The sequence below is a fragment of the Hirundo rustica genome, chromosome 13 (assembly GCF_015227805.2).
Source record: "Hirundo rustica isolate bHirRus1 chromosome 13, bHirRus1.pri.v3, whole genome shotgun sequence".
In the NCBI taxonomy this organism is placed as follows: Eukaryota; Metazoa; Chordata; class Aves; order Passeriformes; family Hirundinidae; genus Hirundo; species Hirundo rustica.
This window is the reverse complement of record NC_053462.1, coordinates 14,280,145-14,307,396: the sequence shown is the minus strand read 5'-3', so window position 1 is coordinate 14,307,396 and position 27,252 is coordinate 14,280,145. Positions and strand designations below refer to the sequence as shown.

The window sequence follows — 27,252 nt, the reverse complement described above, 5'->3', positions numbered from 1 at the left end:
TAAAAGGGAAGAGCAAAGAGCAGTCCTGAAACCCAACACCTCTGTTCTCAGCGCTGTTCTCCCAGGGAGGACCTCCTTCAGAAGCTGGTGCTGTGTCTGTAAACAAACCCTCAGGTGTGGATGCAGCTCCCAAGATAGGCAGGAGCCTGAGCAGGATGTGGCTCACAACAGGAACCACGATGCTGTCAGGGAAAAATTGCCTGAGACAGCTCTGGTTTCAGATCTTGATAGTGACAGATGGAAAATGCCAATCAGATCTTCAAGGCCATCTTTTGTAAGGAGGCAGCCTAGACACAAACCCTAACACCTTCTAGAACTGAGACTTAAGAAGAACAGCTCAGAGAGTCTCACCTTACAGCTGGGAGGTGTGCTTCTGGTTGCTGCTCATCTCCTAACCCTCAACTGGAGATGATCAGAAGTCTCCTAAGCAGAGCTGCTGCCAGGTGCCTGACCATCAGTGAGTGCCTCTTGTGAGAGCCACAGGGAAAGGAACTGCTGTACTGGGACCTGGGAAAGAAACTGCTGTACTGGGAGCTTAAAGCCCACTGGGAATCCTCCAGGAGGCAACACTCTGAAGCTGCCCCTAGGAAGCCACAGCTGGCACCGGAGCCAGGGAAGGTGGCAGCCTCCCCACTGCACACCTGGAGCACACTCAGAGTGCTCATCCTCCCCCAGCATCACTGAATTTGGGGAGAAGAGCCTGGATCTGGGCTGGAATGCTAAGTGCAAAACTCCTCCCTGCAGGCAGCATTCAAGGACTGCTAGAGAGGGCAGGGTCCTGCTCTCTGCTTACCAACCACCTCCTGACATGCCTGAGAAAAACCTAAAAGAACTTGTACCCTCCCGGTAAGGGTTAACCCACAGGATAAAATTAACAGAAAATCCATTGCCCTGATGAAATGAATAAAAGACATAGGTCAATGAAGAAATCAAATTTCAGCAGTATCAGAGGCATTATTTCCTGATACAAATCAGAATAGCTGAAATAATGCAATTTCAGACTCTTTTAAAAGAGCTAATTCATAAAAGTGTGATATAAACACAAGCTGTTGTGGAGGTGCTAGTCCTCGACTGGCAGCAGTGTATTATCAGTGTGCCACACACATCCTGCTCCCAGTAAAACCAGACACAGATAACCAGAGCAAGTGACTGAATTTGGGGCAGGTGGGGACAGGACCTGCTGGTGCTGGCTGGGCACAGAACATACCCCAGTGCTGGGTGGATGGAGATGAAGTGCTGGAGCCCAGAGAACAACTGATGTCCTCCCATTCAGCTTCTTCCAGCCCTCTTCTGTCCAGTTTCCAGGATCGAGTTTCCTCTGTCACCTCCACCCGAAGAGCCAAGGGTAGAGCAATGAGAGCTCAGCTGGACAAGCAGGAGTGGGCATGTCCCCATCCAGGTGCTAACACTGACTCTAAAAACTGCATCTGGTGTCAGCTGGGCTTTATCCACAGGCTGGGCAAAGCCCAAACACCAAACCCAGCCTGCTTGTCTACACTGGATCCAGACTGTGTAGCCTGGTTCTGGTTTTGGTGAATTGGCACAAGCAAATCAACTCTGAGCCACAGATGAAAAACTCTTCTCCCCCAGATCTTGAGCTCTGTGATGCCTTTTCAAACATATATGGTACTCAACACCCTCAAGGTAAAGCATTTCCAAACAGACAAAACAGGAAAATAATTGAGAATAACCTTATTTCTTTCATCTTTCCTTTCTATGCCCCTTCACTTCTTTTGAAAAAGAAAAGACTACATCTTCTGGATTAAAAGGAACAAATTAACTCTCTTGGGCCCCTGGTGCAGACACCAGAGCTCGGGTTCAGTGTGCCTCAAGTGGAGAAGAGGTGAGGACAATAGCTCACACAAGGACTTTTTTGCAGGATATCCACTGATCTAACCCACACATGGCTTTATGGGGTGTTCACAGTTCCCCCTCACATCCCACTCCAGTCACACCCTTGTGAATGGATGTTTTCTGTCCCTACACCCTTGGGACACCTTTTTCCCTCACCTGAGTGCAGGACCACAGTCCTTAAGCCATTTCTTTAATGTTTAGGGGAAGGGCTTTAAGGCACAAGACCCCAGGGCAGGTATTTCATGAAACTCCCTAAGGGAGGAAGCAAGAAGCAGCTGGTTTAGAGACGTGGGTGATGCTGGCCTGACACTGCTGAGTCAAACTTGAGACAGAGGGTGAGAAAAGCTGGGCTGGGAGAGCCGTGAAAAGAAAAAGCAGGAGCCCAGGTTTGATGTGTTAGAGAAAAGCAGAGGCTGTGGAGGGATGAAAGAGTGCAGTCAAAGCATCTGCACACACGTCCTGTGTGGCTGCAAGTGGGGCAAAGGATGTTGGAATGGATGTGGCACAATGGGGACACGAGGAGAGGAGGGAGCAGGGGTGGCTTTCCACCACGAGGGTTCCACCGGGGCTGATGGATGGGGAAGGCATCGTGCCCTGAAACCTCACGTGAAGGCTCAGCCCTGTTTGGGCGTGAGGACCCAGGCAGGCACCCGAGGCAAAGCTAGGGATGAATGCACCCTGTGTCCTGTCAGGCTGCAGGTGTGAGTGCCCGTGGCGCCCTGCTGTCGCTGTCCTGGAGAGCGCACGCCAACCTCACGGCAGCTTGGGTGTTAAACCTCATGGGAGACCAAGCCAAGGAGGTGGAAGCTTTATTGATTTCTAATTTTTTTCTTTTCTCTCAAGAAGCCCTTAACAAAATCTTAGGGGACTGGAATTGGTTGCTGCCGAGAGACCCTTGTGATGGACAGTGAGAAATGCTGGGCCAGATCAGACAAAGTGAAACGTGTCCCTGAATTGGCTGCGAGGAGTGAGAGGCAAACCTCCAGACACAATTATTTTCCCTCTCTTCCTGCATTTCATGTTATTTCTCCAACGAAAGCTGCTTGGCAATAGGGATTACAAGGCTAACAGGAGGCACTAACAGGCAACTTATAAGGGGCTTGCTTGCTCCCCAGCCAGGTGGGGAGCACGGGGCTCGCCACAGGAATTGCTCAGGGCACGTTTTATGGAACTGCTGCGAAGTAAAGCACGAACACACCCTGGAACACACAGCACTGTCCCCAGGAATTGGCTCCCTGCCACCGAAGTGCCCCCCTGCTCAGCCCTGGCTTCCTTCTGAGCTCCTCCACTGGAATGCTGCAGGCTCTCTCCCCTCCTGGTGTGAGAAAAGCCTCGTCCTACTGCACCTATTACCCAGAATCAACAACAAAGAAAGCTATCAGCAAACATTTAAAGCACCCTCACAGCTAGAAAGGTGATGTCTTAAATGATGCTGTTAAGGACAACAAAACTAAACGCTTTTTACTTCTCTCAGCAACGCACCCTCCACAAATGCCCCAAAATGCACTGAAAATTATAGGAAAAACGCTCAATTGCCACTGAAATGCATTTTGGTTTAAGGGAAAGCAGAGCAGGACAATAAATACTGTGGTTCAAGGAGGAGTCAAGGGCTCACAAATGTGTTTTGCTAGTAGTGGAAAAAGAAAAGACAACGTTTTTGTGGCCAAATTGAAGCTGGCTGAGATGTCAGCCTTTGTAGAAAGTGCTATTCCTTGGAAAAAAAAATATAAAGGGGTGCCTTGGCTGAAAAACTTCCCCCATTTCTCATTTCTCTGTGACTTCCAAATCAACTCAGGGTAGATGATAAAAGGTAGTTTTATCCCAAAAGGGAGAAAGGGGAATGGGAAAAGGGACCTCTCTGCAACAGCAGCCCACAGGGATGTGCTGTGGGGCTTTGTGGATTATTCATTCTCTGCTGCACACCACATGCCACAAAAGGTATTTGTTTCACAAATCTCAGATTTGTCCAGCAAAAGCACAGTGCTATGAACCAGCACAGAGAGAGCTGGAGAAACAGAGGGTGTTGCTGGAGACCATACCCCTCATAAGTAAAAATATGGGATGATCATAGGAATTGGACAGTGACACAAAAGCTATTAGAATAAGTAAACTTCTAGTGATTCTGGTCCCTTTGACCTGAGGAAGGACTCCTTCACCCCAAACCACGTCATATCAATTACCTAGACAAGACAACCCTATCAGTACCTGAGAGACTTCCTACACAGCACCAAGAGCATCAGCCACCTCCCTCAGCTGTGCCCAGTTCACTCAACTCTGCCTGAATCACTCCCAGATCCACCCAAACCTGAGGAGGCAGCACCAAGGGAGGGGTTAACACTGACTCCAGCCCTCCCCCAGAACCGCACAGCCCTTTGCCCCTCAGGCCTGGGTGACCCCTCTGTGAGCTCCTGGGCCAGCACTGAAGTGCTCCCATCAGTTCTGGCTTTCTGAGGGGGTTGCAGCTTTCATTAGATTAATTGCTAATCAGTAGGCACCCTTGTCTCCTGCTGGTAAGTGTGAGAGCAGGAGGGCAGGACAGGCAGCAGCTCCCTGGCTCAGAGGGCAATCCCTGACCAGGACTGGCACTGGCCTCTGTGGGTATAATTGAATGAGTGCTGCCTCTGTGGTGCCAGGTGCCACCTCCTGCACTGCCCCAGCACGGTGACCAGCCCAAGGGACAGGATGGAGGTCTTGGCCGTGTTCCCAACCAGGACCTTGGAGTTTGCCATCAGCATCAGCCACGGGCTGGTGCCATTCATCCCCGACACCCCCAGCTCACTCCAGGCGCTTGCTGGTCTCACTGCTCGCACGCCTCTGAGCCCCAGGAGGTTTTGGGAAGCCCAAACCCACGTTCCTTGCACGAGAGCCCAGTGAAGTCCATGGTTACGTGAGAACACGAGCAAAAGGAAGACACTGCCCTAATCCATGGGGGAGAGCATGAACCCCTGGGCTTCTCCCCAGATCCCTGCCTCTCCTCCAGCCAGGCAGGTCCTGCCAGCCACAGGAGGTGGCTCCAACCCTGCCCTGCTGGAGCTGCACAGGGACAGCCAGCGTGGCCAGCCAGCCCAGCTGTGGCTGTGACACAGAAAGGCCAGGAAGGTGCTGTGAGCTGGAAGATAAGCTCAGCAGCTGAGCTTGTGGAGGCATCCTCCTCTCCCAAAGGAAAGCGATGCCTGACCCTTGCCAACTCCTCTGCAAAGCTTCCTATGGGAAGTTTCTGGCACTAGGAATGGTTGCCAGCACAGGATTAGAAGCCTGTTGATTTAGAGGGCTTATTACAGGAGCTTAATTCTATTTTGACAGATGAAAGTAAGTCAATTATAGCTAGAAATAGCTCTGAATTTGGGTTGTGGGATTTTTTTTTTTACTTCCTGTCTTCCCCTTCAGTGAGTTGTGGTATGATTTCCCTTCCCTTTCTTTACCTCAAAGCTGGTGTTTTCTGTGAGATGCCTCTCTGGCCCAGGGAAACCTCTAACTAAGGCATTTGGGGCAGATGTGGTACTTGCTCATTACTGCTGCCTGTGAAGCAACCATGGCATCACTCCACTCCTCCCAGCCCCCCCAAGGCTGCCCTGGAGCCCCTCCTTGGGCTTGCCCTGGCAGAAATGACCCCAAAACCTGTTCCCTACCTACCCCCAGCACTGACACACAACCTGAGCTGGGACAGGAAACACCCAGCAAGGACCAAGTGACCTGCAGAGCTCAGACTCAGACGTGTGCAGGAGGAGTGCTCAAAGAAATCAAGGAACATTAATGCTGAGGCTTAGAACTGGGAGCACCAGCTACACAAGGAAAGTCCCATCCTGTCAGTTTAACGGGGTCTAGCCAGGATCAGAGGACAACTACTGCCATAAGTCATCTCCAGCAAAAGTCACTGTCTGCCTGAACTCCCTAAATGCCTAAGGAATCATAACCTTCCTAGAAAAATAACACACAAAAGCAAGAGCCTACCCCATTCCCAAGTCATTTTCATGAAAATCTCACCCCTGGGGCTCCTTTTCTTTTACAACCTGCTCATCCCCACCACAACTGTGTCTCCTGTGCACCTGAAGATGCAAGCAGAGACCAGAAAGACCCTTTCCTTCCCTCAGAGTAAACCTGGTCACCACCACCTGGCCCTGTTCACCTGACCAGCAGGTCCAAACCACGTCACTCCCCTCCCAGCCAGGCTCACACACGAGCTCCCTGACTTGAGGAGCTGTGTCAGAATTGTGTCACTGAAGCACAGGGTGACAGATCTCATTGCCAGCTCAGCGCACACACGTCTCTCCAAGGAAAGCCATAACCACAGGCTTGGCAGTCACGGTGACACCCCAGGAAAGCCCCGGAGCCTTGGCTATTGCTAAAAGCCCTCACACTCACAGAGCACAGCGAGGAGCCCCTGTTCACAAGGTGCTCTCCAGCTCTCATCTAGGGACCATCCACCACCCCATCCCCATGGCGTGCAGAAGGAAACGACTGGTGCCGTTCTCCTCCAGCAGCGTGCAGCGCAGGGAGCACAGCAGGGAGGCGCTCACCCTCGGACGGCGTGCAGCAGGCGCAGCGAGGGGTAGGCAGTCCTGACGTTGATGTGGTGCTTCAGGATGAGCTCGTTCACCCACTCCACTCGCTCCTTGCCCCCCTTGGCCATGAAGGCCGGGATCCAGAGGATGCTGCCGTTGAGGCTGTGCAGGCGCTGCAGCAGCTTCTCCCTCCACGTCTCGTTCACCAGGTCCTCGAAGGCGCGCTGGATCACCGAGGGGTTCATCGTCACCAGGTCTGTCTTCATGCCCACGTCCTGAGAGTACTCCTGGACGGGGGCCAGGTTGCACCTGCAAAGGGAAGCACCCAACAGCCCCGTTCAGTGGCCTGGGAGAGGGCAGTGACAGGCACGAGGGGGGCGTGATGCCGAACGCCAGCGCGGGTGACGACGCGCCCATTCGCCCTCGCTTCTGGGAGGAAGAGGAGGGAGAATGACCCTCTGCAATAAGTTAGTGATGATGAGCCATCTCCATCTCAGGCCACCACCCCTCAGCATGGTGGCACGTGCACACGTGTCCCCCTGGGACAAGGCTAATGTCAGCCACAGCTGCGGCGTCTCGTGCGTGGTCTTCTGGTGCCGCTCAAAAATAACAGCAGCAGCACAGCTCCAGCCTCTGCTCCCATGGCAGATTTTAGACAGAACAGCCTTTTCCACTCGAGGAAAGCACTTGCCTCTTAATTCCAGCCCTGCTGGAGTAACATGATCCCAAAGGCCTTTTCTCCTCCTGGCCAGCCTCTGCGAGCAGCAGACCTGGTGGCACCAGTGGTGACACTAACACCAGCGGGAGGGGGATGCCAGGACATGATCTCCACAGGGCTCGGCTGTCTGGAGGCTGTGACCCTCAAAAAACACCTTTTTCTGTAGTGTTCACTGGTGCCTCCTCTCAGATTGTACATATGGAGCACGGGCCATGTACCCTGAGCTCCTGTGTCACACCAGCATGAGGGCTGAGGGCTGTGGGACAAACTGCCGACAAATCACCCTTGTTAGAGAGTGGTTTCTACAGCTCCTTGAGGGGGTAATCTGTGTCTGATGGGGGAATGCAGAGAGATGCTCCCCTAGCATCCTAAAAACCAGAGGGGACCCAAGTGTTTGCACACTGAGTGCTCTGCTGGGGTGTGTGACAGTGAAGTCACAGTATCTAACCAGCAGGAATTGCATCTTAACCATCTGCCTCGATAATCAGCCATTATTACTGTTTTCCCTACTTATAGATGGGGAAACTAAGGGAATGGTGGAAAGAAAATCCAGCTACTGGCATGGGGGCCCTTTGATTGACCCATCACAGGAGTGAATTCAGTAAAAATAAACATTGGATCTGTATCCTGGACACAGACCCAACCACTGGCCACTGCCAAACCTGCTGAAAAGGCTGCCTGGATGGAACAAACCTTCCTCAGGAAATGCAGGTTCCAGCAGTGGCTCAGACAACCTACAGTGGGAAGCGTGTCTGTGCCAGACCTGCACTAGCACATGGCTGGGGAGAAGTTGCTCAAAATTCCCATCCTCACATCCAAAGGAGCCTTTCTCCTGCCATTTCGCTGCCTGACACGAATGCCCCTCACTAAACTTCGCCAGAACCACAATAAGCAGCTTTTCCCTCTGCTCACTTGTGCTCCAGTTAAGGATAATGCTCTGTCCCCTGTGGAAAGGCTGGAGCTGCCAGCAGCCAGGCAGCTGGAGCAGCAGGGTTTGAGTGGGGGACAGAGGTGACATTATCCTCATTCCCACGTCACACCAGCACCGCCTCTGTGAGCTGCTGATGGATTGGGCTGTCCTCGTAATAGACTCACCAGAAAACAAATGTCTGCATGTACATAAATCATCTGTGGATTCCACAGCCTCCCAGCTAACAGGGGCTTTGGGCTGGGAGGGCAGGAGCTCCTCCTCTCCACTTCAGACACCTCCAGCAGTGAATCTGGTGTGTCCCAGCAGGGCTCAGGATGTGCTGCTGCACGTCCCTGGGGCAGTGCAGCTGCAGGGACAGCACTGGGGACACAGGGGACACAGGGGAGCGAGTGTCAGACCTGGACACGCACAAGGCGCCAGGGCATTGTGTGGTGCACCCTGTGCTCAAGGGCAGAAGTGATTTGGGGAAGAATCAGGCTTGTGAGAGCCCAGGAATGGGGTTTGCTTGCAGGAGGACAAAGCTGAGACAAGAGGAGGCTGGAGGCTGGCTAACGGCGCACCGTGAGAAGAGACAAGGTGCACTTGCAAGAGCATGTGCGGAGCACACAGAGGTGAGCAGAAGGGTTTGCAGCAGGACATCTGCACAGGTGAACTCTGGGTGCACGTGGGGAGCACACAGAGGTGAGCAGAAGGGTTTGCAGCAGGACATCTGCACGGGTGAACTCTGGGTGCACATGTGGAGCACACAGAGGTGAGCAGAAGGGTTTGCAGCAGGACATCTGCACGGGTGAACTCTGGGTGCCCGTGGGGCTGTGAGGCCGTGCTGCCCCAGCTGGGCAGGATTCCAGCCCCCTACCTTATGACGAAGCTGTGAGCGTCGATCTCGGGGCCACAGCCGCTGCTGAGCAGCACCCCCGAGTTGCCCACGATGGCACAGGTGGGGAACTGCTTGCCCTTGAGGGGAGAGGTGCGGGGCAGCAGCTCGTAGAGGTTCTGCGAGACGTTCATGGTGCTGTCCCTGTCAAACACGTAGTGGATGATGTCCCCCGGCTTCAGCGTCCCCTTCAGCACCGAAATGTCCTTCTCTGCATCCAGGAACTTCAAGATCTGCTTCCTGAGCACGGGGAAGAAAACAGCCTTATCAGGTGGGGTACAGAGGTAACCTGGGTCAGATGTAAGGTGAGCTCTTTCCCCCTGGCCAGCCCATCTGACCATGCTCCCCAGGCACAGTTTACAAAAGGACATCTCCATCTCAAAGCCTGCTGCCTCTCCACTCATCCCTGCCCGGGGCAGGCTACCACGGTCAGCCCACCATTAGTGAGGGTCCCTGAGTTTACCCAGGCAAGAAGCTCTGCTTCCCTCTGTGACCCATCACCTGCACACACAAATCCCACTTGGCCTGAAAAACAGGGGCTCAAGTGCTCCTTGTTTTGTTGTTGCCAGGCTCAGCTGGGAATTCATTTCCAAACGACTGCTTACAGATATGAAGCCTAGCTCAGTAGGAGATAAGTCTTTTTATTTCTTCCTTGACTTCTTTAGATGATACACGGAGGCAATTTGCCAGCTTGCACTGGAGAGGACCAAATCTGTCACTTCTCCTATAGGTAATTACCAGTACCTGATCTTCAAAGAGAGTGTCTGGTTGTGTCTCCATTTGGATGAGGCTGGTTTAATGTTGTGCTTAATGCTTTCATTACTTCTGTCAACAACAGCTGGAGACGAGGAATCATTTATTACTACTTCAGCTCTAGAGAAAAGAAAGTCGGGGAGAGGGAGACAGGATCAGTTAGCAACCCAATGGCACTTCTAATCACCGTCTTCAGCTCTGGCTGCTGGAATTCAAACTTCATCAGAAAAGCAAAATTGTACTTATTAGCTAAACAAGAAGTGAAAACCTGCTTAGTAGTCTGCTACACTCAAGCAGCCAGACAGAGATCCTTAAATACCCACTCGCTTCCACGAACACAGACTGACAGCCAGGCACAGCTCCACGGGAAACACGCTATCACACACCGAGCTGCAGGAAGGCATGAACAAAAACACACACAGTGACAGGCTGCCAGATGAGCACTTGCAGACAAGACACCCCAAAGCCCCCAAAATTCACTAAGAAACTTCCTAGCTAAGGTGACTGCCCTGTTTCCTCGTGGTCACATACGAACATCCCAAAGAGGAGCCAGCTCAGCTCCTGGAGAAGATTAAAATCCTCGCCAGAGAGGAGCCACCCTCTGTTCACCCAATGGAGAAGTTAATTCAGCTGAGCTGCTGGGTGCTGCTTGTGAGACTTGGCTGAGACCATCCTGTACTAAAGAGGGGCAGGCTGGCTCACTGGAAACTTTTTCCCTGCTTCGAATTGAGCACAAGGATTTCACCACCCACATCACCTGTTCCAGACCAAGAAACGAGCAGCAGCCAGATGCTGGAGATTGCTGAGACACCCCAGCATTTAATCCCTGCTCAAAGGAGCAAATCAGCCCCACCATTTCTGTGACATTTAAATCAAAATGCATGAATTGAAGGAGCCTCCAAATATTTGGTTCCTGCCAGCTGCCCTCCAAAAAGAAAAGCCAAGAATCTCATCAGAAAGCTGCGTGTGTATCTGCAGGCCCAAAAAAGCCTTCACACTTCAGAGCACTCTGAAAAATACACAGCCAAAGCACTCGCTATCAGCTAAAGGGAATCTCCCTCTCCACTGCAAAGGGCTTTTTCCAGCTGGGAAATGCTTTGTAAATAAATGCATTTATATAAAGCGTGTAAACCCCAACGAGGCAGCAGAGTGAGAGATGGGGCAGAGGTGGTAGCCCAGGCTCATGGATGAACATCCAGCTCCTGGGAACTTATCTCCAGCCCAGGGAAAGAGCTCCCCAGGACATGCTGTGGCTCACACTGTATAATGTTTCAAAAAGGCAAGGAAATGTGTTTATAAATGCTGGCTGCCAGTGTCCTGATGTGTGTGTGTACAGTACCTCTCCAGAGGCTGCCAGTCTGCTGGATTTGTTTGCTTCTTGCATTTTGCTGCATCACTCATGTCTTGGAAACCTTACCTAGAAGGTGTCAAAAATCGTAATTCTGGAAGTAGGGTAGAGCAATCCCAGGAATAACTACGGGTTTTTTTGTTTTGTTTTGTCCATTTTCTGTGCTTTGATCACAGGTGGTGACATCATCACAGAATGATATCACTCTTCCTTGCATGCTGGCACTAAGCTTTTCAAATGTGCCACTTGGCAATGCTGGGCTGACAGGGAATCATTGTAAAAATAACACAGAGAGACACTGAATGGGGCTGGGATGCCAGGGAATGACTCTGCCACGGAGGGATGTTACTGGAGTGCACTGCAATAAAACCGGAGTTGTGATCCCAAACACGGTGATCTCTCCTCTAATAGCATTTAAAACTATGGAAAATAGCAACTCTATCACTGACTTATTTTCACAATAAGTAACTCTTTCTCATCCTCTCAATCACCGCAACTTCCAGATCCTTGGTTATTTGCAAATGATTATTGCACTAAGCTGGAAGAAGGAGGGGGAGAAATGATTAAGAAAATGCAAAGCAAAAGTGAAAAGGAACAGATACATTTGCTAAATAAGAACAGCACTATCCAGCGAAGAGGAGAAGCAGATTAATAGCTGCCTTACAGCAAAAACAAATGAACACAAAATCTAATTTACAAACCTATTAGATTTGCTATGTAAGCTGTTCACAGCTGATCTGATTGTACCTCTGCCTCCAGAACTCCTGCAAGACAAAGGAAATGCATTATTTATAAATCCAGCTCCTTTCTGCCAAGCATTGTTCAACAGTGAAGAGATCCTGCTCCGAAGGGCTCCGAGCTGAGACACTGCCACGCTGCCCTGTCCCACCCCATGCAGAAGGGAGATGTCCTGATGCCTCTGAAGGGCTTCTCATCCCTTGTCACCACTGTCCTGCTGTGCCTGTGAAACCATTCCGGCCAAGAACAGCCTGAGCCACCCCAATTAACACCTGTGTGATCTAACCACCATCACAGACAGCTGCTCTGGCTGCCACGGCAGTGTGCGCCCTACAGCTGCAATAAATACATCTCCACTGCTCCTTATGAGACAGGTGTCAGCAGGGCACACAGAAGCTCTCCTCCATCTCCAGGCTGCCAATGGACTTCCCCTGTCCTTTTCAGGTAGGGACTGAATGATCTGCACAGGATTCCCACCACTGTCTTCACCTGGGATTTTAGTTGAGAACGTCCAAGGTCTCTACTGATTGAATGACCAGCCTTCTTGACTTGTGGAGACCTCAAAGTGTATCCTCTCCCAGCTCCCAGGGACCCAGGCCAGACCCAGAGCTCCATTCCAGCCCACTCCAATCCTGTGAGTGCCTTCAAGCCCCTTCTCCCCACCTTTGGTGTAACTTGGCTGAAGCTACAAGGCCAACAGTCACTCACATGCTGGAGCTGAGACCTCAAGTGACAGCTGTGTCACTCCCATGGCCTGACACCCCCATGCAAGGACAGATGCCAGACCAGTCTGACCAAGACCTGTGGGAATGAACAGCCAAGGCTTCCAGCACCTCTATGATGCTATGTTGAAGAAGAGGTTGCACCAAGTCCCTTCAGAAAACTGCACCATTCACACGAGCTGTGAATCCTCACTTAAATACAAGCAAGTATTGGTCTGCATCGAGCTGGCTGCAGAACTCCTTGATGTAGTTTACTGTTTTCAAAGGGGTCACAAAGAACAAGTCACCCACCCACCCATCACAGTCCCTTGTGATGCTCAAGGGAGCTGGGCTCCCATTCAGACACATTTTAACCACCACCTACTCATTGCTCTGTTTTATTTTTCCCATCGCACAGATATCCCAATGAGCACACTCATAAAGAGAACCAAATTCTCTTCCAGCAGAAATATTGCTACCCAGAAATATATACCTTAATGAAAACGTATCTCAGGAGGATGTATTTTTACCAGGTCTGAAAAATATCCCAAATGCATTAGACAGAAATGAAAGAGAAAAAGCGTGTGTGAGTGTGTTCGGTGCCATTAAAAAGGATTTTCAGACCTGTGGGATGCGACATAAATCCCCTCATTAGGCTGAGCACAGCCCTCAGCACCACGTAACATCAAACCCTTGGAAATACCACGATGGTTTTCCCTCTCCTCCCTCCTGCCAGACACCATCCATGGCCGAGTCAGGGCGATTCCTGCTCCGGCGCTCTCCTCTGTCCTCTGACAGACCTGAGAGTCTGTGAGCTGTTTCATTTTTTGGTGCATCAAGGGAACAGCAGGACTGGCTCATTCCTGGAGCCTACTGGCATTTAACAAGGCTCCACATTAATGGGGTTCACAGCAGGGTGTGGGAGCAGACTGGATTAGCGTGCAAACCACGCACCTGCTCAGAGATGTCTGCTCAGAAGGAGCCTTCCAAATGGGATTCACACTCCTTCACACTTGCTGTAGGACAGACAAAGCTTAGAGAAAGAAATGGGCTTTTTTTTTTTTTTTTTTCCCTGAATACGTGCTGGTTCACATGTGAAAGGAAAAAAAGGTAAATTAGGAAGTAGAGAAGAATATTCCCTAGGTGTTAGTTCCTACCTCATCCATGTTTTGTGGCTACAGCAGAAGGATTCAGAGCATCACACCGTATTATTCAAATGCATTTATCCAGTCTGGCTTTACATGCCCCCAAGCAACAGGTTCTGTGTGTCTCCTCCTGGAATTAAGGCAGGTGTTGGGGCTGGAGGTGCTGGATGTGAGGAAGACAAGTAGAGAGCACCTCTCCCAGCTGCCTGTGTGCAGCCTGGTGGGGAGGGGGACGGGCTGCCAGCTGAGAACCCCTCAAGGACAGCGTCAGGGGTTTCTCTTTCCCCCTCACACACTGCGAAAAGCACAAATATTGCAATGCAGACAGAGGCACGAAGGGTTCTGCTGTCATAAATGAACGTGGAGGGGGCAGCTTACTGGTGGAGGAGAGCAAGGCTCTGCTGACCATCTTCCCATGGCACTGGGATCACTGCTCTGCTGGCCAGCAGCAGACACGATGCTCTCGTGGACACCTGAGATGCTGGCAAAGACACTGCTCCCTGTGCCAGGCTTGTTTTCTCTCTCCAAGACAAGGGAGACTGCCCAAAGCTGGGACATGATACTTGGCTGAAGGTCTGAGCTGGTTCAGTGGATCTTGAAATGCTGGAAACTGTCAGTCTTTTGGTGCTTTGTCTGCCACACTTCAACTTCAGGACGTTTTCCCTACAATCTCCCTCTCCAGTGGAAGGCAAGGTGTGCTGTAGGATGCTGTGGGGTGTGTGGCCCTGCCCAGCCATCCTCCTCAGCTCTGCCCATGGTGGGTCCCAGCCAGACAAACCAGCTGCTCTAAACACTGCAGCTGAGCCAAGCACAGTATTTCCCAAGGTCTGACATACTCCATTACCAACAGGCAAGCCAGCACCCCTGTATGCCTTCACTTCCCCCACGTGGGAAGAGGAGAACATTTAGAAATGGAGGGTACTAATTAAGAAGCACATGTTAAAAAAAAAACAACAAAACCTCCCCAACAAACCGAAAAAACCCAGCCCATTTTATTATACCTTCCTGACCTGGAGTTTTAAATCCCTTTGCTTCCAAAGGCAAAGACCAACCTCGATTAAAACAGCAGAGATAGCATTGATTTTGAAAAGCTTTCTAGCGCTACACTGTGTTTGGACTGAATTGCCTTATTAATCTAGTTGTTATCAGTTTCATTGTATAGCCAGCTCCACAAAGTACCAACCTGCTTCCTAATCCTATTATTTACAAAACATTTTTCTTTGGGCTTCTGTTGGGATGTTTTCCAGTGATAAGTTGCATCTATACGTGCTAATGCCATCTTACTGACTTATGCCATCTTTTCTCATTCTCGCCGAGATTTTCAGCTGCCACTGCCACTATCTAAGATGTTATATAGGTCAAAACGTTCTGTGCTCAGATGTAAAGTGACACTGATTCATATATCAGAGGACGCAAAAGAAAAATTGCCTTATGGTTCAGGCCCAAATTTTCTTGGATGAATAATTTGTGACAAATCAGGTATGCAAAGACTCTTCCATTCACCCCCTGTGAATGGGGCTGTTTAGGAGCTTTTGCTTCCCTTTTCATCGTCTCCCTGCTCCTTAAATGCTTCTCTTAATTGTTGCTAGGTGAGTTTGGTCTCGCTTGGAGGCAGTTCCACACGTGAAATCAAAGCTGCTTTGACTGAACAAGTAGGTCACAGAGCCTCGTTGAGCGAGCGGATCTCTACGAGCAGGCTCCACGTGTCACACGTTCCCAGGCTCCCAGACTGGAAAATGTGTTTTCTGTGGGTGTTTTACAATGCCTGCCCACAAGTCCTGCTTTCCCCCAGCACCTGTGGCAGGAGATACACATGGGAAGCGGGCACGAGAAACGGGAGCTAACTGGAAATTTCAGCCGTACCCAACAGCCCGTTTCATAGCCCAAGGAATGATTTGGGTTGCAAAGGACCTTGAAGATCACCTCGTTCCAACCCTCCTGCATTTAACCACATTTGTGAAGCTCTTTCCTGGTGGAACAAAACCTCTGCCTCTTCCCGACCTTGGGCAACCCAAGCCTCCTTCTCCTCTTCTCCCGCCTCTACATAAAAGTTAGATGATAGTCCCTTGAGGGGTTATTAGGCTGAATTTATCCACCTGAATTCCCCAGGAAGAGAGTTCAGAGTGCCACAATTTTTACCTGAGGGGTTCAAAAGACTAACACCTACTAATTAGGTTTTCACAACCTGCTTTTATGTTAGGTACATTTTATGATCCTTGTTTTACAGCTGGGACACTGGGGGTGAAGTGGCTTGGCCCTTAACCAAAAAATGAGTTCCACAAGCCAGGAGCAGGCACTTTGAGCTTCCAGCAGACCTGTCCTCTTGAAAATGCTGCTCTTTACTTGCTGAGAGTGGATATGGCTCTTGCTGGGTGAGATCTGCAAAAGTTCCACTGGCCCAAGACGCAGAGGCAGCCAACACTCTCGTGAGATGGCTGCAGACTGTGCCCATTACGGCAATCTGTATCTATTTAAAAAAAAAAAAAAGATAATAATAAAAAATAATATAATAAAATAATAATTAAAAAATTATAAATCACCACCTCTATTTACTTTGCTTTTTAAGGACTGCTCTGATGTTTTCCTCAAGACCAGGACTGCTATTTTCTATCTGAAGAGCACATGAGCATGATGCCAGGCCTGGCTGGAGCCCACCCACCCACAATCACTGTGCAGGGGATGTGGAGTGGGATGTTCACAGCCCCTCTGCAGGTTCCTGCGTTGTGGCCAGAGACCCAGTCACCACAATTAACACTTCTAGGGGAAAGGATACTCTGCCCAGCCACTGGAAATAAAGATGTAGGCACCCCTCCTCCTCCCAAACTTTAGAGACTTGCTCCTGCTGATGCTCACAGTGCTGTGAAATGTGGATCAGGACACAGGCTTCAACCCTTCCTTTCCCCTTCACTGAAATTCAGGGTTTGTGTTGAGAGCAGCAGGACTCCAGGGCTTTTAGGGAAAATTTGTCACATTTCCAAGTTGTCTATGAAAGAGAAATAATTGGCTTCCAAATGCCAACCTGTCCAGCCCTACCATGCAGGGTGGACAAGCAAAGGTGTCCCAGGAGCCAGAAGTGAGAAGAAACTGAGCCCAGGATCTGACCTGGATTCCTTGGGGACAGTGTCCTGGTTTTTCATCAGTGTGGCTGAAAATATGGAAAAAGGACACATTCATTGATAAGTCCCCTTGAGGGCTTCTGACTAGACACTCAAGTGGTTACTGTGGATTTTAGGTCAAAATCCACCCATATCCATCAAATGTTCTGCTGCCCCTGGAGAGACAAACTCGAAGAGGAAGGGCTGGTTAGCCCCAAGGGTAAATCAATCTGCAAATCAGAAACAAAAGCCAGAGCCAGACGAGAAGTGACGGGATCAGAGTTGTATTTCTGAACCTTGAGATCCTGCACTCAAACAGTCCATTGTGCACTCTCCTGGCACTGCTCCCCGCTCCAGGAATGCTGCTTTTCCAGGCTCCAGCATCATCTCACCTTCCTGCATCCCATCTCATTAAATACTGGGGGAAGCTGGGACATCAGGCCCTTGCAGGCCATTCCTGTGACATTTCACCAGCTGCTTTGGAGGCTCTCTCTGGGATGTGGAGGAGACTGTGATGAAGGGAAGTGGTGGTTGCTGGGTGGTAGCTGTGGTACCCACACTCCCCAGGCAAGCAAGGGACTAATTGGGAAGACATTTCTAAAGCAGCTGTCTGCTAGGACAGAAGATCCTGCAATACATCGTGATGAGATGTTCGAAATCGCACTTCAGTGCGTTTAAAAAAATCTCACTTGAGTATATTGTCACAGCTTGGCAGCCCAAGTGTCAAAAACTTCCTAAATATCAGGTGCTACTTTTAGCAGTTCCAAGCTTAATTCTATCAAGTCATACAATCGCATTTGGGAAAGCGCGCCCGTATCACGGCTTTCAGAAACATCACCTGGCCCAGCTGGGGTCCCAGTGCACGTCTGGTACATGAGGAGCAGCCAGGCTGGCAGAACAGCATCTTCCAGCAAGCACCAGGGAGGCACCAGCCAGTGGCCTCACTGCTGCTCGTGGCACTTGGGAAGTGCAGCGCTGTCAGTCCCACGCAAAGCAGCCTCGTTAATTTGGTCACCTCTTCCCACAGCCCAATCCCACCTCCACGACATCACCCACCCTGCAGCCTCCTTCCCAGGGACCACAAGAGGATGGGAAGGGGAGGGGTGCTCAGCATCCCTGCCTGCCAGGTGGTGACAGTGGCTTCACATCAGCTCCTGAGTAACTGTGAGCGGGGTTTGACCCTGACATCTCTGCCTGGCTGCGAGTCACGGTGTGTAACCACTGCGAGTGTCTGCTGAGGACAGCAAGGAATGAAGACACATGGGACTGCAAAACAGGCATCTATTGCTTAATAAGGAACATGCCAATTAGTCTGAAACACTTATGAGACAAAGCCCATGACGAATCAGCAGGAACGGTGCAGCTCTCACAACGAATGGACACGAGGCGACGGCAGCCTGTCAGCAGGACACTGCTGGGGATCACTCTGCACTGGGGTCACCAAATCCCTGTCCCTGCCTTGAGCTCTGGGCCCAGCCCAGTATGAGCTTTATCTGAGCCAGAGAAGTGTCTCTGGCACCTGTGGAGTGTCAGCTCTCACATCCACGTGCATTTACCACAACATCAGCACGGCCTGACTCAATCACCTCAAGATGCTCTTGTTCTGTCATTGCTCTAAATACAAAATACTCATAGGGCTCAAATGTGAGACACTTCCCCTCTCCCCATCCCATGTACTGGCAGGACCTTATTCCCTCCTTCATCCTGAAAACACTCCTGGCATCAGCTCTTTTTCTCTGGCTGTGTAAATGAAATAGCCAGCAAAGAAACAGACATTGAGGCAGGCAAAAAGGATCCAGTGAGGGGCTTGGGACTGGGCTGTGTATCTGTGTATTTTGAATATATCAGTGTAATTTATTTTCTTTCTCTTCTTTCCCTTCTGGAAGGGAGGGGGTAAAAAACCCAAGAGTGCAGGGAAGATCTAGAAAGTAGCTGAGACAAAAGCCTCACTGCTTACAAAAATATGTCTACACTATATATTTGTCCTGAGATAATTTTTTCTGCTAGCAGAGCAGAGCTCTCAGGGAGCACAAACAGCAGAGCATCAGGCTTGCAGCAGACGCCAGAAATCCCAGTGGCTCCTGCAGCACCTTGGGTGCCACATACCTTGGGAAATGGTACAACATGAAACATTATCACATGGAGCTGTGGGTCCTTGGGCTCATCCTCCTACACCCCTCTCATCTCTTTTCCCAGTGTACCATACTGGAACACTGAAGGCCTCATGTGGCTTCTTCTTGCACTGGAAGCTGAGGACCTCTCCTGGGCAGAGACATCCTCCTGGGGCAGCTCTTCTGTTTGAGCATCCTCAAAATAACATCTGCTGCCCACACAAAGAGGGCTGGGAGTGCTTGGGTGAGAGCTACACCCCACAACCAGCAACAGAGCCATGCCAGCACCTTCACAGGGATGTAGATCCCAGATCACAATGCTGAGCTGCCAAATACTGGAAGTCCATGGTGGTTCCAGAGCTTGACCTCCTCTCTCCTCCCCGTCTCACAAAGCTACACCGTGGAAATCCAGGCAGCAGTAAGAAGTGTAATTACCCAGTGAGCAGCTGCTGGTGCCAGTTGAGTGTGCTTCTGGGTGCCTGAAAAGGTGCTGCAGATGCCTCATGACGATGCTTAACCTTTGCAGGAGAAACACGGCCCCTGCTGTAGCCGTTGGCTGAGAGCTGAGTGATATTCCTGAAGGGGCTGGCAAAGCCTGGCTGCCAGAACCATCCTTGGATTCAGAGCTGCCAGACACATGGGGGATCCCTGGAGCCCACTGGGATGCTGTTTGGCTGAGGATGCCTTGATAGAGCACTCCAAAACTGATAAAATGTGCTTTTCAAAGCAGCCCTGCCTATGGAGAGCACTGCACAGGGAGGGACAGCGTGCTCAGCCTGAAAACAGCGAGCCTGGGGTTTGTGTGCGTTCGGGATATTCCCAGAGGATTTCTGCATGCAATAACAAGGACCTGATCTGCAATAGCAAGAAGCATCCAGACTTAAGTTTGGAAGGAGCTCTCACCCCACACCACTGTCACTGCTCTGGCAGGTTTCAGCAGTGCCGTGCCCATTCCCTTGGATCAGTCCTTTCACTTCCCAATTGGAGCCAATTCTGCTGCTGTTGGTGAAGATGCATCTCCCAGACAAGGATTCACAGTGGAAACGTGAAGAAAAAGGAGCTGTAAAGATACTCTCCTTGATTCCTCTTCCTCTTTTCTTTCTTTTTCTATAGCATTGCAAGTGACTGAGAAGCTGACACCTGTCCGCTCTGCAGTGGTGTTTGTTGAAGGACACCTGAAACTCTGCACCTCCAGTGAATTTATTTTGCCAGGGAACTTCCTTGTTTCCTGAGGCAACTGGGGATGGAAGCCAGAGAAATGGCAAAATAATTATTGTCTAATGTTGTACTTTGGGCTTATTTCTTGCTGCTGAGCATGACCCAGGCCCAGGGAAAACAAATGTGGGAGGCAATTAGAAGAAGTCTGGTTTGGAACAACTTTGGTTTTTACAGCAACTGTGCCTGGTGTATTTAAATAGTGCTATTCTCGAGGCTGAAAAAGCAAAATACCTATAGAACATATAGGTTAAAAATATCCCTTAAGATCACCGAGTCCACCAGTCAACCCAAGACCGCCTAGTCCAGCATGAAACCATGCTCCTAAGAGCCACATCTACACAACTTTTAAATACCTCCAGGGATCATGACTCCACCACTTCCCTGGGCAGCCTGTGCCAACGTTTGTCAGACTCCTCAGCGACAAACTCCTTTCCTCAGTGACAAACTCCTTTCCTACCATCCAATCTAAACCTCCTCTGGTGTTAGTTGAGGCCATTTCCTCTTGTCTTAACATTAGGACAGCCTGAAAGCCCAAGGAGAGATAAAGGCACTCCTGTTAAATGCTTTCCCTGGAAGATCAAAAGCCCATTTGCCATGCCAGAGAAAACCCACCCCTCGAGTTCATCCATGCCTGGGGAAGGCTGGGGGGCTGCTGATGCCTGAGAACGGCTGGGAGGGGTGGTGGCAGCAGCAGGATCTGCCGTGTCACTGCTGGCCCTGGTCCCAGAGGAGCTGAATCTCTGAATTCCCCGTTAGCTGCTCAACAAGGCTTCGCTAAACGAGCCGACACTCGCAGCTCCTCGTTCTCTGCTGGGACAGAAAGGCTTCCTTTGCATTCCCCACTGGAATTGTGCACTTGAAGGGTGAGAGGTGGGACACAAAAAGCCCACCTGGGCAAAAAGGAAACGTGAAGCCCTGCTAGGAACTGCTTTACTGCCTTCATTGCTCTGGTCACATGAACTGGCCTGGCTACAGCAATACTGCACCCAAGAAGGGCTGGCTGGTGATTCGCAGCCTCCTACCACAGCTCTCCTCACCACCAAGGCCAGAAATTTCCTCCTTGGGGGTCTTGGAAGCTGCTGACAACCAGTACTGAACTGTGGAGTAACTTTTCAACAGATGTACTGGAAATCCCTCAGCACTGCTTCTCTTTTCTTGTTCCACTGGTTTGCTTGGGGGTCTGTGAGTGCTTTCCATCCTGCTGCTCCCAGCGCTCCCCTCAGGTACCACTGCTCCCACCACTCCCTCAGAGCTCAGCTTAAGGAAACAAGCTGTGGACATTTTCATCTCCCTCAGCCTGCTCCAGGCAGGAGCACAGGGGTTTGGGGATGTTTTTGTGGCAGCCTGCCCTGCCTCTGTAGGGCTGCAGGAGGTGAGGGAGTGTTTCATGGGGAGGAGAAGGAGCTCTGCAGCCAACCTGAAATCGGCTGCTTGTGCTCAGGTTATTGTCAGAAGAGCTGCAATCAAAGCCTACCCCGAGTATTTTCTTACTCAAATCAGTGCTCCAACACTGCTTTTATTTTCCAGCCTGACGTGTCACGGAGCTTTTATTAGAGCCCTGCCATACCCAAGGAGTACAAAGGTCTCCTTTGGCTCCATTTCCATGAATACTTCCAGGATGTCTGCAGGCTCCTGTCCTGCCGGGAGCTGTTCCTCCTCCAGCCCAACCTGGATAATTGTTGGCTTGTGCACACCCACCGCGTGAGCGCACAAAAGCGACTGCTGGCAGAATGCAGCACTTTCTCCGGCTAAACTTTCTGGTGGAGAGCAAGTCTTGGACTAACTCCGGGCTAGGTGCAGTAAATCACAGCCTGGAGGATGTAAGCAGGACATTTATACCCCGTGGACCATCCCTGGCAAGAAGCGTTACGACTCCAGCCCGCTCAGAGCAAGCGCAGCAGCTTCCATAAAGGACACAAAAATCTCTTTTCCCGAGCCTTTGAAAGGCAGGCGTTAGGAAAGGGCACAGGAGAGGGAAAAGTGGCAATTTACTGACAAGCTCCCCGGCAGGCAGGCCAGCAGTATCAGCGACTCCTATTCGTCACTTAGAGCGAGCAGAACATCATTCCTCCTGTAATCAGGATGGAGAGGCATGCGGCCCGGGCTAGCACGGAAAAGGTTGACTCGTATTAAGACCAACCCATTACCAAGCGTCAAGTGCTCCCTAAGATGGCTCAGACCTAATTCGAGGAGTCACCTGGTGGCAGCGGGTCACCAGCTCCCTCTACAGACAACCAGGACACAGCCGGACCCCTGCAGAACTGCAACAGCAGGCGCAGAGTAACAAAGAGAGTCCCCCGAAACCGGAGCAGAATTCTCCTCATCACCGGCAGTAATCATCCCCGTCGATGCCGAGTCCTTTGTTCCCCTCTGCGGGGACGGGTCCGTGCCCTGCCCTATCCCGGCGCGGATGAAGAAATGGCTGCGGTGGCATCAGCGCTCCCCAAGACAGACGGGAGCGCGTCTTTTGTTTCCTGCCAGCGAAACAAAGAGCGGGAGCGGTGCATGGAAACACAGGCGCCACCGGGCTGCAGGAAAAGTTCAGCAGCCCGGAACCAGCTGGCTGCTCGGAAACAAAGTGCCAGGACCATTCACACCGCGGCAATACTTCAACGGAGCGGCACACGCCGGCGAGCGGGGCGAGCGTGTCCCTGCCCGCCAGCATCCCGCCAGCATCCCGCCAGCATCCCGCCAGCATCCGCGAGCCGAGGCACACACCCGCAGGTGACACGTGCAGACAGCGACAAGGATGTGGCACCGGGAACAGCCCCGCACAGGGGTGGCTGCAGGGTGGGAGGAAAGGGCTAAGCAAGAGAGCTGCAGCACCAGGAGCGAGAAACTGCTGGATTCTCATCCTTGCCCCAACACCTCTTTGTTTCAGCATCTCCTGGCTGTGGGAGGTGGTATAAGGATGTCTAGAGGAGTGAGATGGGACTGCTTAAGGCACAAACATCTTTCTCAGAAGCCTCTGGCAGGCAGAGCAGTTCCAGCTGCCCTCGGCTCCTACCTCCCTTCGCCTGCGATACGGGGAACTTATTGTCCAGAGAAACAACATGGGTTCGGGTTTTTTTTTTTTTTTTTTTTTTTTTTTTTTTTGGTTTTTTTTTGTTTTTTTTTGTTTTGCCAGTATATTCTCTCTTACTTTTTACCTAATGAACATTTTGCGTTTTCTTTCTGAAATTTCTCAGCGTTTGTAGGTGAGAGAAATCGGTTCCTCCCCACTCCCACCCGTACGAGGCACGTTCTTCCAAAGACAATCCAAACCGCAGGCAGGGGGCAGGGTACGTGTAAAAGTGGGCAAGCTGTTTGCTCCTCACGATAATTAGAGAGTGTTTCGATGCCAAGGAAAAAGAAGAAAAGAGCTGCACCTGCCTACGTTTTCCAGCCCCCCTCGGTGCCACCAGCATGCCAGGGGACAGCTGGGCAGCTCCTTCCTTCCCTGCTGCACTGACCAAAGCGAGGGTGGTCTGGGGGCTGTGTGAAAGGAGGATGCTGAGCCACACAATACAACAGCCAAATATTCCTGATATGGGAGAAAGCTGCACAAATATACAGCATCTCCCAAACCTCTCACGGAGAGGAGCTGCTCCCTCCTGGACACACAGAGAGCTCCTGGAAAACTTTGGAAGGGTCTCTTCTCTACACTGCTGTGCACTTTTGCTGTCACACAGTTCTCTTTTACCTACAGGACCTGTTAACAGAAATGCTATTATGTGGCCCCCATGGCTGAAAACCCTCTACCATCCCCTGACCTGATGCAGACCAGGCACTCTCTTTTTCCATGTCACCACAGCAATACATTTCAGCCAGGTCAGAGCACTGTGCTCACCATTCCCGGCACCATGGCAGGACACAGGGATGAAGTGCCCACTGTGCCGGGTTTCTGTGCAGGGTGAGCAGAGTTTGGTCCCTTACTGCATTTGGGATGCAGGAGCTCATCAAACCCAAAACACTCCAGAGATACAATGGGTAAAAGTGTGTGGGCGAGGACAAAGCAAGAGAAAGGTTCAGTTTGCTTGACTACATGATTAAATTATATATAATTAATACAGCAGGGTCCCACCTTTGCTCTGTTTATATGGGAAGCACAGCTGATGTGGACACTGATCTGTGAGAGGTTTGGTGATCCCGTGTATCACAGGGCATGGGACACAGGACCCTCCTTCACCCCTGGGTGCAGGGTGCTCCTCTCCTCTGCCAGTTCCCTCCTGCCCTACCATTTCTGATGCTGTGTGGAACAAGCTGCTCGCTGTTCCTACAGAACTCATCTGACCCTGCTGCTGTCTCTGCCGCCGCACCGCTTGGCAGTACTTCCTTGGAGGAACTACAGCAACAAACTCAGATGCCAGGGTTTGGAGATAAGCAGCCAGCAAACAGCCAATTTCCATACAATGTACAGAAAAGAGAGGAGAAAAAAAGACACAATACTGGGAATCCCTAATGAATCAGGATGAAAAACAGGACAAGTAAGTAACAAAACAGAATAGATTTTCAATAAGGGCACAGCAAGTTCTAGTGGGTAGATCTAGCAGATAGGGGAGGAGAAAGAAGAAAGAACAGAAGCCGGAAAAGGAGAAGGGAAGAAAGCAAGGGGATCAGAGCAGCCTGTCCAATGGGGAGGATGCATCAGAAGACTTTAATTTCCTTTATTATTATATAGATAGTGCCAGCTCATTGCAGAGCAACAATTCATCTACCCTGGTAACCCACGGTCTGGAGCTGGATGTTTCTGGACAGGGCTACTGACCTTTAAGCACTTCTTGCCTGTGGTACCCAGCATAACATAACAATGAAACAATAAACAAACATCAGCGCATTTCATTTATCATCTCATAAAGGTGTTTGTTTTGGTGTAACACAGTGGACAAAGCCAAACTGGTCCCAAACGGAAAGACCTTTGTGTCATTTGGGTTCCCCGAGCGCACACCTCATTACTAAAATTATTTGTTTTTCCACAATGCTGTAGCAAGTTCCTCAAGTTAACGCAAACCCTCCTCTCTGCATTTCTTCCTCTCATCCCCTAAATTTCCAAGCAGACCTCAGAGATGGGTTTTATGGGGTGGGAAGGGTGTTGCTCCTCAGACTGATAGGCTGCTTTAGCCCCTGCCATCCACGGCACCTGCAGGTAAACACTGACCATGACAGTGATCAGTAAGGGGTGATCATGAAGCCCCTAATGCATCCCACAGGGACACACCGGTGGGTTAAGCTCTCTGCTCCATCACCCCAACTGAAATGATCCCTGCTCAATCTCTCCTATCCCACAGACTGGTCCCTTATCCACCTGCAGACTGGTCAGTTATCCATCACTCCCATCAGATGGTGCCCTCTCCACCACACCCATCTGGACCAGCAGTGGCACCCAAGCCCCCTGGGCTGCAACTTGCCCCAGCATCTCTGTCCAGCAGACCACTCACACCGATATCCCACTTAGGGACCTGCTCCATCTGTCCATCAGCACCTGAGCACTGCCCGTACTAAAATCCCTCTCTCCAGACCAGGATCTGCTCCAACATTTCTAATCAGACTGGTACCCACTCCAGCGTCCTTACCCAGACCTGTACCTGACAGAGCATCCCTGGACTGATACCTCAGCCTCTCTGAAAGGACCTCCACGTCTCTAACGGGAGCAGTACCTGCTCCAGCATCTCTGCCCGGACTGATACCTCAGCGTCCGTAAAGGGAGTGGTACCTGCTCCAGCATTCCCACCCGGACCGGTACCTCAGTGTCTGTAGCGGGGCGGTACCTGCTCTGGCATCCCTATCCGGACAGGTATCTCAGCACCCCTGAAGGGACCGGTACCTGCTCCAGCATCCCTACTCGGACCGCCACCACCGCGTCTCTAGCGGACAGCTTCTCGCAGCGCTGCCCGGCCCGGCGTGGCTGCCCCCCGGCCCCGTGCCCCATCCTGCCCCGTCCTGCCCGGGGCGGGTCGGTCCCGCCCGGGGCTGCCAGCGGCCCCGCGGAGCTGCGCGGGAGCGCAGCGCGCTCGCTTCCCACTCGGGCACGGCAAAAACCGGGAGAGCCGGAGACAAAGAAACTGTCCGGGCGCCCGCCCCCTCCGCCGCCGCCGCCGCCTCCTCCGCGGTCCCCGGCACCGCTCCGCTCCGCGCCCCCTTCCTCCGCGCGGGGCCGGGCCATTTACCCGCTCTCCTCCTCGATCTCCGAGATATCGGCGAAGATCAGGAAACCGACGAGCAGCGTGAGCAGCGCCAGCGTCCAGCCCCGGCACGGCAGCGGCATGGCTCCGGGGCTGGGCCGCTCCGCGCCGCTCCGCGGGGTGCGGAGCCCGGCGCCGCGTCCCGGCTCGGCGCCGCCGCCGCCCGGCGGGGCCGCTCCGCCCCTCGGCGCCCCCGGCCCGCCCCGCCGGCGCGGAGGGGAGGCTGCGGAGGGGGCGGGGAGGGGGCGCTCGGGGCGGGCTCGGCCCCGCCGCCTCCCGCCGCTAAAGTTTGCGGCGCGTCCCCGCGGCCCGCGCGTCCCGCAGCGGCCGCACCGCGGGGCGAGAGCGGGGGGCCGGGAGCCGCCGCCTCCGCCGCGCCCTGCGAGCCCCCTGCCAGCCCCCTGCGAGTCCCCCGCCAGCCCCCGCCAGCGGGCTGCGCTCCTCGCCGCCGTGCCGTCTCCTCCCCTGCGCCCACCGCGCGGTGCGGCGGGGTCGGTCCTGGCCGGGGAGGGGGTGGGCACGGCGCAGGCGGGGCGGCTTCTCCCCGAAAGGACAAAAACTGGCATAAAATCAGAGGACGGGAAGTCCCGCGCGCGGTGCCGGTGGCTGTACCTTCTCTTCCCTTGCGAGGGACGGGCAATAACAGAGCTCTTGGCATGGAGCGCACTCCGTCAAAAAAAGAAAAGAAAGGCGGAACAGCACATCGCACCCGGTTCTATTACTATCAATTGCTATTTTAGCGACAATGATTCCTTACACCCCTATAAATACTGGCCGTCATAACCGCACTGGTCCTGCCGTGTCTCTAGATCCCGTTGGAGTTTGAGCAGGCGGAATTTATTTAAGAACAAAACTGCAAGGCAGGTGTTCTGCTTCTGAGATGCTTGGCTGCATCTCAGCCACGTTGCAACCCCTGCAAACATCCTCCTGCAGGCTATTGGCACCCTTGAGTTTTGTTGTGGAGAGAAAAATCTGCAGTTTCTACACAGAAAGTGTGTGAAAGCTGCGAAAAAAACACAAAAGTACTGGCTGGACCAAAGAACCATCCAGAAACCACCAAGAGGTGCTTTCCCTGTATCCTGTTATCTGTTAGTCCAGTGACA

The 27,252-nt window shown here is 51.9% G+C and overlaps 1 protein-coding gene across 1 annotated transcript in view; it reads right to left on the bottom strand.

Moving 5' to 3' along the window:
* The window catches only part of ST8SIA2 (ST8 alpha-N-acetyl-neuraminide alpha-2,8-sialyltransferase 2), a 31,658-nt gene extending 5,323 nt beyond the window's left edge, over positions 1-26,335 (bottom strand). The window contains exons 1-5 of the mRNA XM_040077762.2: positions 26,135-26,335; positions 11,682-11,744; positions 9,624-9,752; positions 8,862-9,119; positions 6,372-6,665 (exon numbers count right to left, since the gene is read on the bottom strand). Coding sequence (XP_039933696.1) covers positions 6,372-6,665; positions 8,862-9,119; positions 9,624-9,752; positions 11,682-11,744; positions 26,135-26,232 — 842 coding nt within the window. The 5' untranslated portion in view covers positions 26,233-26,335. The remainder of the gene's footprint in view (positions 1-6,371; positions 6,666-8,861; positions 9,120-9,623; positions 9,753-11,681; positions 11,745-26,134) is intronic.
* Between the last annotated feature and the right edge of the window lie 917 nt (positions 26,336-27,252).